A 13,379-nucleotide genomic window follows, 5' to 3' on the forward strand; every position below is an offset into this window, starting at 1 on the left:
TGGATATTATATATCCAATTAATAAAATATGAAACAAAGTTTTTCTTTAAACTTTTAAAATAGGATTTTATTATAAAGACTGCTTCATTTTTTTTTTCAAAATAAAAGTGAGTAACGGACATAAAAATTTTTCATATAGGCATTCCAAGGAATCTGATGCAAACCAAAGCCTACACAATGGCTTTGCCTTCTGTTTCTGGAGTGATTAGAATTATCTGGAAAAAGAAAACTGAATTATTAAGCTAGCAAGTACGATGTATGTATATTGTAGAATTCCACCTTTATGTGAAAAACAACCCTATTCATTGGATTAGATACTGTCCAAAATATTTTCTGAATAAAAAAGTTTAAATTGATTTTATACGCACACTGTAAATGAGAATTAAATCACTCAGACTTTATAAAGTGAAGAACTTGAATTACTGTGCAAGTGAAATACTGTAGTGTTTTACCTCCGTCAGCTCTCTAGCTTCTGCTGCTGGATGTTGAATATAGACGCTTTGTTTCCAAGCCCATCACCTTAAATATTTTCCCTCATATGTGAATGTTTAAAAGCTTTTGTCTCTTGAAAACAAATTGTCTGTGTATTTATCAAAATATATGCAAACTAAATGTTTTCCTTGTCCTTTCTCAAGCCCTTCTTTCTGGAAGCGGCGGGTCTCCCAAACAGACTTGTACACATTTACACTCATGGCTTAATTACCGTAGAGTGCACGTTTTATATGAAACATAGAGTGTTGCCATCTTAAAGACTTTACTCAAGGAAGCTTTACACCCACTGCAGAATTCTTACTTTGTCTTTAACCTTTGTAAATTCTTCCATTGTTTTTCCTGTGTGGGTACTGTAAAAATATTGGGAATTATGTATTTTATTCTGAAACCCTTGTCAAGTGACCTTAAGTGGCTATCTCGTTTAAAGCCAGGGGTCTGCAAGAAGTCTTGCCCAATATGAGCCCTGCTGTGAGACAAAAGTGGCTCTCCTTAGAAAGTGGCATCCTGGGCAGATGGGAAGGCTCTCAGGTTGATGGTGGTGAACTTAATGGACAAGCGTCTGTTTGTTATCAGCTTTGTATGTAGCACAACATAAGGTCAGCGTCAGGAGACTCCTCCCCAGGAACACATGTGAGGGAAACTTGTAGAAGAATAATGATAGCAAATTGTCTTCATCAGGCACAGTTTAGAAAATACAGATGTTTGTATATTCATATTCATAACACCAGTCCCAAAAGCATTCCCTGAATTACTGTCATTTTTTAAGGTTGGGATTGTGGCACATCTTCATCAGCTGAAGGATATTTAGGCTGTTTTCATTTCTTTTTAACTATTGTGACTACAACAGCAATGAGCAGGCTGAGCAAATATCTGTAGAATAAGATGTTGAATCCTTTGGGCATATGCCAAGGAGTGGTATAGCTGGGTCATATGGTAGATCTATTTTTAGTTTTTTGAGAATTTTCCACGCTGATTTCAATAGTGGCTACCCCACTTTGCTTCCCTTCCCCTACCAGCATTTGTTGACCATTGTTTTTTTACTATTAGTCATTCTGATTGGGGTAAGGTGAAACCTCAAAGTTGTTTCATTTGCATTTCCCTCATTTTATTTCTTCTTTTGAGAACTCATTTGAATCTGTAGCCCATTTTTAATTGGGTTGTTTGGTTTGTATATTCTGTAACAAATTAATAGCATCGTTTTCAAATAGCTAAGAAGATTCCAAATAAACAAGATGAAACTGTCAACTTCCGTAATCTAGATCTTCCCTAGAAATTTGGAACTGTCTGGACTTCATGAAGGACCATCATGTTATATGTTTATTAGAGTTTATTTCTTTCATATGTTTTCGATTGCAATCTAAAGGTTCTAACAATTTCTCTGCCCCTGGAAATATTCTGTGTCCCTAGGGGTACATATATCTCCTCTTGGAGCAGCTCTCTATACATAGGAGGCCCTGGGAACCTGGCTCCTGTCCATTCCTCTAACTTCTTTGCCACCCGTAGGCCTCGCTGTACTTCTTACTCCTCTGGTCCACACAACTTTTGCCTCGCCATGTGCCATATGCTCCTCTCTTCCTCCAGTGACTTCCCCTGAGCACTCTTCCCCTCCTTTGCTGTGCTAGCTCTCCCAGAGTTGGGGAGGCTTTGAAAGGTGCTTCTCGTTACCCCCACCATTCCCCAGTGAGGCATCCTGTGTGTGCTCAGTGTTTCATGTATATGTGACACCATATCGATCTCTAGTACTTTATTATGTGTGTCCTCTCATTCTTCCACAGGTTCCTCACAGGCAAAGGCCCAGTATTCACCAACATAGTGCAGAGATTTTTTTCAAGACTGAATAAGTCACTTACTTCACATTTGCTACTATAAAAATAATTTCTAGAACTGTAGGGACTGTTTAGTAGTAAAGAGCATATAACTGCTTTTGCGAGAGACCCAGGTTTGATTCCTAGCACCCATGTCAGGCAGGTAGCTCACAACAACCCATAACTTCAGCTATCCAGGGTATCTAACATCTCTGGCCTCCAACGGTATCTGCACTCATGTGCACAAACCCATACATACACACACGTATACATTATTAAAAATAATAAAAATAAATATTTAGATGAAATTGTTTCTGAAAAAGAAGGTTGATATTTTTCATTCATACCTGCTGGAATCTTTAGTATAAAGCCCATTTGAAAAATCATGACCTCCCTCCACAAAGAAGCAGTCTCCTTTTTTAACATGATATATATTTATTTCTAATATCTTTTGTGTGTGGGGGGTTCAAGACAGGGTTTCTCTGTAACTTTGGAGCCTATCCTGGAACTAGCTCTCGTAGACCAGGCTGGCCTCGAACTCACAGAGATCCACCTGCCTCTGCCTCCCGAGTGCTGGGATTAAAGGTATGCGCCACTACTTTCCAGCTCTAATATCTTTTTAATAGAAAAATGTGTTTCCTTTTATCTTTTAACCTTCCAATGTTTTTAATCAGTGTCTTCATGTCTTAATCCTTTTCTTTTTCTTCCTTACCCCCCCCCTCCTGGCTTTGCAGGCTTTAGATGGATTTTTCTTTGTTGTGAACTGTGAAGGAAGAATTGTATTTGTGTCAGAAAATGTGACCAGCTACTTGGGATACAATCAGGAGGAATTAATGAATACCAGCGTCTACAGCATACTGCACGTGGGAGATCATGCAGAATTTGTCAAGAATCTGCTACCAAAATCACTAGGTAGAAAGAAAGTAACTTTTTATTTCTAATACTTAGTATTATAACATATTACAATTTAATAGTGTAAAATAATATACTTAAAGTATTTCTAATGTGGCTACAGCTTCAGGTATATCAATAGCTCATAAGAATCCGTATCATCACTGTACTGCCATGTGATGTGACAGTATGGAAGCCAGCATGATTAAGTTACCTTACTGCAAGAAGATTCTACTTAAAGTTCATTTTGATTTCAGTTTTGATTATCTGCAGGAAAGGAGAGCCCTTCTCACTGCCCTGCTCTCAATAAAGGACAGGAGGAAGAGAAGGGCCAGGAGGGGTATGCTGCTGTATTTTATACTTCCAAAATGTAAGCATTTGGAATGTAAGTTTTTCTCAACTCCTTAGTCCAGCTATGACTGGATGGCTTCCCCACTGGGGAGACACCCAGCTGAGAGGGTGAATGGCCTTATCTCCAGCTGCTGTTTCACCCACTAAACTGCTGATCAAGGGCCGTGAATGGACTCACGGCTGCCCTTTGTTTGTTCCTTGAATTTTGAGACTCCTGCTAGAAAGATTTTCAGGACTCAAGTTCCAATTACTCCTATCGATTGAATTCTTAGTCTCTAAAATAGATATGTTTTGTCAGCGTACATTTATTTAGTAGAAAATGGAAAGCTTTACATATTTGATTTCCGATTCAATTTACTTCAGATTTTTTGTTCCTGTTTCTCCCACTATTTCTTTATTCAACTACCTCTGAAATAATACTAACATCACACAGATAAATTGATCAAACATGAGTTTTTCTTAGAGACACGGTGTGATAGCAGTTAGGAGGGTCCTCACTGCCATTTAGTACCATTTACTGAGGCAGGAGCTCAGGGAAGAGAAACTAAGATCCCTTTGTGTCACTACAGGTGACACCTGAGTTTCTTCCTCTGGTTCTGCCCTATAGTTTCTTTTGTTCTGTCATTCTGCAGATCTTGAATACAGATTTAATTGAGCTAATTCATTTTATTGTTGCCTTAAAAAATTTCATATTCCCACCATGTAGTAGTGGCACATGCTTTTAATCCCAGGAGAGGCAGAGGCAGGCGGAGTTCTAGGAAGGCTCCAAAGCTACAGAGAAACCCTGTCTCCAAAAAAGAAAAGAAGAGAAGAGAAAATTCATATTCCCATCTGTATTAACAAAATACTTGTTGAGTTTAGCAGATTGCCTGGTTGGGAAGAGAGCTGAGGTCATAGAAAACACTGAGCTTTCTTCTGCCCCCTGAAGAAGGGGCTCATTGTTCAAAAGCCACAATATTACTCATCCCAAAGTGGTTACTGTAGATATGTTACTATTCAGTTTGCCCCCATCACTGCCAGGAGGTTAATAAGACTGGAGTGTCATCTAATGTCTGATATCATGGGGATTCTGCTCCGACCACCTGTAGGTCCTTGATTAGCCTTTTCCAACTAGCTTCCAACACAACTGGGAGAGATGTGGCTTATCTCTGCAGCGGCACCATTTCGTCATTCCCCCAAAGAAGGAAAGAACAGAAACCTAGGAATGATACAGCCTAACTGTACTGCCAGTACAAGAGAGTCCACCCACAAACAGGGCATGCTCAGGAGTTTATCATCTAGTTCTGCAGTGGCACTTGGTCACCTGTCAGACACCACTGAGAAGAATAAAGCCCAACTGTACGAACTTAGAAAAGATGCTTTTCTAAGAAGCAATGAAGAGAAAATATATTGTTATTGCATCTATACTTAAAATCTCCATTATCAAAACTATCAAATTATTAGAAAATCAGAAAGCAAAATAAGGTTGAATCATTATGTATGTATACCAACTTCCAAAAAAAACTGTTTCAGACTATAAAGAAATTTGAAGAATTAAAATCATTATTTACAAATCTGCATATATACATATGTATTTACCTTATATATGCATAGTTCACTGCTGTGAATCGAATATTGTATTTTTGTTTTCACTTACATCAAGAAATTTCAAAGGCTAGCATAAAAAGTGTGTTTTAAAATTGCTTTTCAGTTTATTTGTGTAGAAGACTTCGGTGTCTAAAGTCTCTACTTTCATGCATATACTTTACTTATAAAGGGGTAAAATTAAATTTAAACACTGAAAAGCAAATATAGTGAGAGGTTCTGTCCATGAAGATGGACAGAGCTGGAGAGCTGGCTCAATTGGTAAAGTGCTTGCCACACAAGTCTGGGTTCATCCTCCAGAGCCCATGTAAAGGTATGGGCATGGTGGAACATGTCTGTTAAACCAAGGCTAGAAAGTCAGAAAGATTCCTGGGACTTGCTGGTTAGCCAGTCTAGCCACATGGGGGAGGTCTAGGTTTAATAAGAGACTTCGTGGGAAGTAAAAGACAAGGTAGGACACTATTGAGGAAGATACCCGTTTCCACATACACACACATGCATATACCTACACAGACATGTGCATACACCACACACACACATACAAAAGCCTATATGGTGAAGATTTATTTGTAAAATTCTAATAAGCTGTGACTCAAAGTTTGGAAAAAATGGAAATAAATTCTCACAGTCTGTGGCAATTACAGCTCTAGTGATGCAGACACTATAGAAGTTAAGATCACTGGCCAGGTGGTGGTGGCGCACGCCTTTAATTCCAGCACTCAGGAGGCGGAGGCAGGTGTATCTCTGTGAGTTTAAGACCAGCCTGGTCTGCAAAAGTAAGTTCCAGAACAGGCTCCAAAGCTACACAGAGAAACCCTGTCTCAGAGGGGGAAAAAAATTAAGATCATTAAGATCGCTGACATTTTGGTATAAAACAGACATGGGTAATGTGTTCTTCCTCTACCACCTGCTAGCAGTGTAACCTTGAAACACATTTAATTCCTTCTTAGTCCTCATCTTTCATAGGAAGTTTGGAGGGCATTCAAATGATACTTAACCTATCTCCTAGTTGAATTTCCTTTAAGTTCAGTAACTATTAATATTGTTGACTTTATCTAAATGTTTTTGGACTTTTAATTTCATGAGAGATGGATCTGTAATTTTGTATTACTTGATATTTTAGGTGTCTTAGAAATTCCATTGAAGAACATTCTTCTCCTTTCATAACTTGCTCCTTCATCTGCTCCCCACAAAACTGAGGCAGATGTTTTTACAGAAGTTGTCAGTAAGAAAGTTCAGTTTTCCTTAGTTCTTTTTAGAATTGAGCTTTAAAAATAAAAATATTTAAAATAAAATAAAATTGAACTGAATAACTGCTTCTTTATTAAAAAGAATTCTGGGCTGAGCATGCAGTTCAATGGTAGAGCAATTGCCTCAAACACACCTGGCAAGCAGTTAGGCCCTGAGTTTAAGTCCCAATACTGAAACAAGAAAAAGCCTTTTTATTGTTTGTTTTTGCAATATCTTGATTGGATTTTTGTTACCATTTTTTAAACACTAGTAGTTGCATTTATTCTTTAGAGAGTAATTGTGGTGAGAAAAGAAAGAACAACTAGTAGAGATTAGACAGCCTCCCCAGCACACTCAAACAAAACCCTGGCTTTCATCAGTACTTTATATCTCTAGTCCAGATCTAGCCTTCCATGTCCAGTGGAGAACACAGAGCCTCTGTTTGTCTTTCCATGAAATGGCAATCATTGTAAGTAAAGACTTAGCATTTAAAAGATTTGGGTTTAAAATAAAAGCTCTCTTGTAATAATTTAGATAAGCCAAAAGAAATCTAATTAATATTACGATATATAGAGATCTAGAAGTACCATCTGAAATATCTACCTGTGTGTATTGGAAGAGTCAGTATCTGACTATTATTTATTTATTTAAGAAGTATGCTAGTTAAAATGTAATTTATTGACAGAATTAATTTAGTGGCTATAGTTATTAGTTCTCAATATTTTTTACTAATCAAAAAGTTTTTCTTTTTTATTATTATTAAAAATTTTATTAAAAATTTTCACTTCCTCCCATTTCCCTCCCATTCCCCCCACCCTCTCCGCCTCCCTCTCCAGTCCAAAGAGCAGTCAGGGTTCCTTGCCCTGTGGGAAGTCCAAGGTCCTCCCCTCTCTATCCAGGTCTAGGAGGGTGAGCATCCAAAAAGACGAGGCTCCCACAAAGCCAGTACATGCTGTAGGATCAAAACCCAGTGCCATTGTCCTTGGCTTCTCAGTCAGCCCTCATTGACCGCCACATTCAGAGAGTCCGGTTTGATCCCATGCTTTTTCAGTCCCAGTCCAGCTGGCCTTGGTGAGCTCCCATTAGATCAGCCCCACTGTCTCAGTGGGTGGGTGCACCCCTCGCAGTCCTGACTTCCCTGCTCATGTTCTCCTTCCTTCTGCCCCTCATTTGGACCTTGGGAGCTCAGTCCAGTGCTTCAGTGTGGGTCTCTGTCTCTATCTCCATCCATAGCCAGATGAAGGTTCTATGGTGATATGCAAGATATTCATCAGTGTGGCTATAGAATAGGGCCATTTCAGGCTCCCTCTCCTCAGCTGTCCAAGGAACTTGTAATAGCCGGAACCTGGAAACAACCTAGATGCCCCACAATGGAAGAATGGACAAAGAAAGTATAAAATATATACACATTAGAGTACTACTCAGCGGTAAAAAAATCAATGACATCTTGAATTTTGCATGCAAATGGATAGAACACTATCCTGAGTGAGGTAACCCAGACCCAAAAAGATGAATATGGTGTGTACTCACTCATAACTGGATTCTAGCCATAAATAAAGGACATCGAGCCTATAATTTGTGATCCTAGAGAACCTAAATAAGAAGGTGAACCCAAAGAAAAACATATAGTTATCCTCCTGGATATTGGAAGTAGACAAGATTGCCAGGCAAAAATTGGGAACTTGGGGGTGGGGGGGGATGGGAGTAAGGGGAGATGGGGAGAGAAAAAGTGAGAAGGAGAGGATGGGGAGAGCTTGGGGGAATGGAATGGTTGAGATAAAAGGGTGGATATGGGAGCAGGGAAGTATATATCTTAATTAAGGGAGCCATTTTAGAGTTGGCAAGAGACTTGACTCTAGAGGGGTTCCCAAAAAGTTTTTCTTACAGTTTTTCTGCTCCCTCTTCCTCTATGATCCCTGAGTCTAAAGAGAAGGGGATTTGATACAGATGCCCCATTTAGGACTGAGCACTCCATGGTCCCTTATTTTCTATACATTGACCATTTGTGGGTCTATGTGTTACTTGCTGTCTACCACAAAAAGATTTTTCTTTGATGGGGATTGAGAGATGCACTAATCTGTGGGTGTAATAATGTCTTTAGGTGTCAACTTAATACACGTCCATGTAGCAGACTAACATTAGGTTATCTTCTAGGGCCTGTGACCTACCTACCAGAGTTTCTTGGCCCCATTAACAGTGTCAGGAATTAGTTCAGTCATATTGAATGGGCCTTAAATTCAATCAGAAAGTTCATCTCATAATATTTTTGCCACTATAACACCAGAAGACATATCTTGACAGGCTGGTTGATATTGTTTCTACAGTGTTCATAGCTGAGAAAGACTGATGATTACTTTCCTTACCTGGTAGCATGCATAGGACCATCCAGGATTATGTAAACTAGCCAGTAGTGGAGAAGCGTCCAGGTTGGTCCCAACTTAGTTAAAAACCAGAGGATTACTACAGCAAAACAGGGACGCATAGTTGCACACTTGAACTTACAATGACTGTGACTGTGTACGCAAGACCCAATGAGCCCACGCCAGATAAATTCCCAGTCTAGAGAGAGGAGGTAGTCATAAAGTCTCATGGCTGACTAAGGAGCTGTTGCAAATTAGTTGTTGCTGGGGAAAAGAGTCAGATTTCTTCAGACATGTGGTCCCTGAGACATGTGCTGAAGATAGTCATACGGCCATGCACATACTGGCAACACTAAGTAGACTTAGTGAAGTTTTATAAAAAAACAAAGAAAGGGGGCTGGAGAGATGGTTCCGTGGTTAAAAGCACTGTTTGCTCCTCTGGAGAACCTGAGTTGAATTTCCAGCACCCACACAGCAGCTGGCAACTGTCTGTAACTCCAGTTCTAGTGGATCTGTCACCTTCTTCAGACTTCTATGTACACTGCATGCAGGTGGTGCACAGGCATACACATATAAGCAAAACACCCATATACATAAAATAATAAAACTATAAACACATATGTAAAATGTCTACTTATGTTTATATATAAACAAAAGCATGAAATTGGAAGGGAACAGTAGTGAGTAATAGAGGGAACGGGGTGGGCTTTATCGGAACACATTATATGCATGGATGAAATTCTCAAACAATAAAAAAGTTTTTACTTAAACTTTAGGCTAATAGGTTATGAAATTAAACTTTAAGGAAGTCCCTTCATCCTACTGCTACCTATTCTCCTTTAGGCTTTTTATGCCATCTTGATTGTAGTCCCTTCTCTGCCTATTTTTCTTTTTTCTCTCCTGTTTCTCATTATCTGAACTGAATTAAATATATATTTAGCTGAATTTCTTCTGCAACATTTAGCAAGTAGATTTTCTTTTCAAGTACATTCAACAAGCTGAGATCATCCCAGATAGTGACTGGATAATACCATGCAAAACAAGTGGCAAACAGATTCTTAAAGAAAAATCATTTTTTAACCATAGGGTCTTACTGACTTTAGTTGGAGAAGAAATCTCTAAAAATTAATAAGTAGGTTAATTTTTACATTAATTTTACTGTATAATTTAGCCTATATGTGTTTCAAAAGTAAGAAAAAGGCCCTCACTATAAATCCACAAATTGGACATATGTATGAACTGTCATCTGTATTTTATTATTTTCTACATTGTTCCCTCAGTGTTAATAGAAACCTTATTTCTTCTTTGAAAAGAGTGGTAACTGGGGCCTGAAATAATGGTCTGTAAAATCTCTAGTTTGATAATGGAATTATAGTCTCTAGGGATTTGGGGTGATTTACTGTAGACCGTATAGTACAATTGTCTTTAGAGATTATACAGTGGATCCTTAATTTTAAAGATGAAGCACTAAAAATCAAATATTAAATGACCCAAACCTAACGACTTGTGAAAATCAGAACTGAGTGCAAGAGAGTAAGTTTCCATACTTTCTCTTGTCCTTACAGAGTGAAGGGATGGGTAAAATGAAAGTGGGTCAACAGTGGGAGGGTATATTTACAAACCCCTCTGGCCACCTGGGAACTCATAAGCTGAATAGGACATTGTGGGTAGGAAACTGTGACTCATACAATAGTGATTTGTACTTGAAATATACGGGCATCTTTCCTAAAACTAATTTGATTTTCTTATACTAAAGGAGATAATGTTTGTTTGTTAGCAATCTTTTGGTACTGCTGATTATCTACCATATTCAAAGTATTGTAACATATAAACTATGCTAGTTAAATTAACCAAGTACAGGAAAATGACTGTCAGAAACCAATATGGCTCTTGTCTAAGTCACAGAGTCCTTGGACAAACTTTTAGTCTTCTGCCCCGTGCACAAAGAGCCTACCATTAGGATTGGCCTTTGATGAGTCCTGCTTAACACTGTAGCTGTGGCCTTAAATTTTCTCACTTGAAATACATAGCAAATAAAAAGAGCTAACTGCCACACTAGTAATTTTTAATTTTGTCTTTGTTTCTAAATACTGTTAGTGAAGTGGTGTATCTGCTGTGTGAGCTCTTATATATTTTCTTGGAAATGTTACAATTTCTAACGGGTAGATGTGCCTTATTGACTCAGTATATTAGATCTGAGGATGTATGTCAGTCTTTTAATATGAATATCTAATTAGCCAAATGCTTTGAAGTATGTTTTTTTGTATCTTCAGAATTTATGCTGTTCTCACTTTATCCACAAACATATAATCAATTTTGCCTCCCTAGTAAATGGAGTTCCCTGGCCTCAAGAGGCAACACGCCGAAATAGCCATACATTTAACTGCAGGATGCTAATTCACCCTCCAGATGAGCCAGGTACTGAGAACCAAGAAGCTTGCCAGCGCTATGAAGTAATGCAATGTTTCACAGTGTCACAGCCAAAATCAATCCAAGAAGATGGCGAAGGTAAAGCGTCATTTTAAAGTGATTCTTTTATCTTTGGCTTGAAGGAACGGGGGAAATTAATTACACACTACCTTCCTAAGATAATGTTTCTGCTTACTCTATTATATGTCATAACCACAGTCCAATTTTCTACATATTTTTTTGAGACAGGGTCTCACTTTGTAGTTCTGGCTGACCTGGAATGTGCTGTGTAGACAGGGTAACCTCAAACTCACACAGAGATCCATTTACTTTTTCCTCCCAAGTATTGTTATAAAGGTATGTGCCACCAGGCCCAGCCCATTTGGCTTTTTTCACTGTTTGCCCTCAGGGCCTTCAACTCCTTATGTAGCCTAGGCTAGACTTGAACTTAGCAGTCTCCTGCCTCAACTTTATGAGTGCCAGAATTGCAGGAGCATAATTCCATGCCAGAAGTTTTTTCCTAATACTATAAACTACACTACAAATATGCCAGATCGGTCCCTTAATAATACCCCTAAAGTTTCAGCTTTATGCCCGCATTCTCACTTAGACGTCAAATAAAAAAAAACCAATTTGCTGCCTTGAAATAAAATAGGTAACTCCCTGCCCACAGTTGGAAATGTACCAGTTACAGCAGGCCATTAAATAAGCCTGGTGTTTATAAAGTTTCACCTTTAGAATGTAGGAGACATTGGAGGATGGCGCTGCAATTTTCAGACTATGCAAAAATCTTATAGAAAGTTTATGAAAAAAATGGAAGCTTTGGTTGAGTTGAGGCTCTGATATGAACATGATGTTAGCATGGATTTCAGTATGTAATGGTGGATGGGTATGTCATTCATGTAAACAAAGACTCAGTTAAGTTTAGGAACACCACAGATGGGGACCTGGAGTAAGGACCAGGGAAAAGAGGAGATAAGTCTGTGAGAGGCAGTTCAGCAAATCTGAGCACGGGGCGGAGGTGATGACCAGCAAAAACTTTGCACAAATTCCCATTTTATATCATTAGTGTGCAGTAGTATATGTAGCACCTTTTTAAAAATGTGGAATGGGACTCAAAAAATGTATACCCTAAAAATATAAAGTTCTCTGTTGCCAATTATGATGACATAAACCTGTAATTACTACAGGGAATGTAGAGGCAGGGGGATTGCAAGTTTTGAGGCCTACCTGGTTTACATAGTAATTTCATGGCCAGCTTGAGCTACATAGCAAGACACTTTATGGAGAGTAGGGATGTTTGTTTGTTTGAGAGTCCCACCAAGTGAATTCAGATTATTCATGTTGAAATGTAGACCCATACATAGGTTTATATAGATCACACTCTTTACTGATTCTACTAAATAAATCTTGCATTACTTATGTCTCTAAAGTTAAATCACATGTCCACCCTAGACTGGGATACATAGTCCCTGACCCTTCTCCCCCTCCAAGAAAATTCTTTGTCAAGAGAAAGGTACTACCACTTCAGATATAAGTCTTGGTTTTGTTATATGATCATTATCTTTATAGTGGTTATGAGAATAATCTGCAGCATGGAATACTGATGCATGTAAGGTATTGAAAATAAAACTGTAGTTTTTAAAAACATTGTTAAGGGGCTGGAGAGATGTCTCCAGGGCTAAGAGCACTGGCTGTTCTTTCAGAGGGCCCCGGGTTCAATTCCCAGCACCCACATGGCAGCTCACAACTGTCTGTAACTCCAGTTCCAAGAGATCTGACATCCTCATACAGACATACACACAGGTAAAACACCAATGCACATAAAAAAATAAAAATTAAAAAAAAACATTGTTAAGAGTGTCTTAGGGTTTCTATTGTGATGAAACACCATGACCAAATAACTTGGGGAGAAAAGGGCTTATTTGGCTTACATTTCCTCATTTCTATGGTCCATCATTTAAGGAAGTCAGGACAGAAACTCAAACAGGGCAGAAACCTGGAAGAAAGGGCTGATTCTGAAGGCATGGAGGAGTGCTGCTTTACTTTCTTACCCAGTGCGAACCCTCCCACAGCAGTCACTAATTAAGAAAATACCCTGCAGACTTGCCTGTATGAGGCATTTTCTTCATTGAGGTTCCCTCCTCTCCAGCGACCCTAGCTTGTGTCAAGCTGACACAGAGCTTGCCAACACAGTGGGGCTAAAGAGATCGCTGCAAAGTTAAGGGCACTGGTTACTCTTCTAGAGGATCCAGGT

The 13,379-nt window shown here is 38.8% G+C and overlaps 1 protein-coding gene across 9 annotated transcripts in view; it reads left to right on the forward strand.

Moving 5' to 3' along the window:
• Ncoa1 (nuclear receptor coactivator 1) overlaps positions 1 to 13,379 on the forward strand; it is a 219,084-nt gene that overhangs the window by 136,087 nt on the left and 69,618 nt on the right. For all 9 annotated transcript variants that reach the window (XM_050125836.1, XM_050125835.1, XM_050125834.1 and 6 more), the window contains 2 exons: positions 3,032 to 3,209; positions 11,042 to 11,221. In XM_050125836.1, coding sequence (XP_049981793.1) covers positions 3,032 to 3,209; positions 11,042 to 11,221 — 358 coding nt within the window. The remainder of the gene's footprint in view (positions 1 to 3,031; positions 3,210 to 11,041; positions 11,222 to 13,379) is intronic.

Source organism: Alexandromys fortis, unplaced genomic scaffold, assembly GCF_014885135.2.
Source record: "Alexandromys fortis isolate MF-2015 unplaced genomic scaffold, M_Fortis_MF-2015_v1.1 scaffold_252, whole genome shotgun sequence".
Taxonomy (NCBI): Eukaryota; Metazoa; Chordata; class Mammalia; order Rodentia; family Cricetidae; genus Alexandromys; species Alexandromys fortis.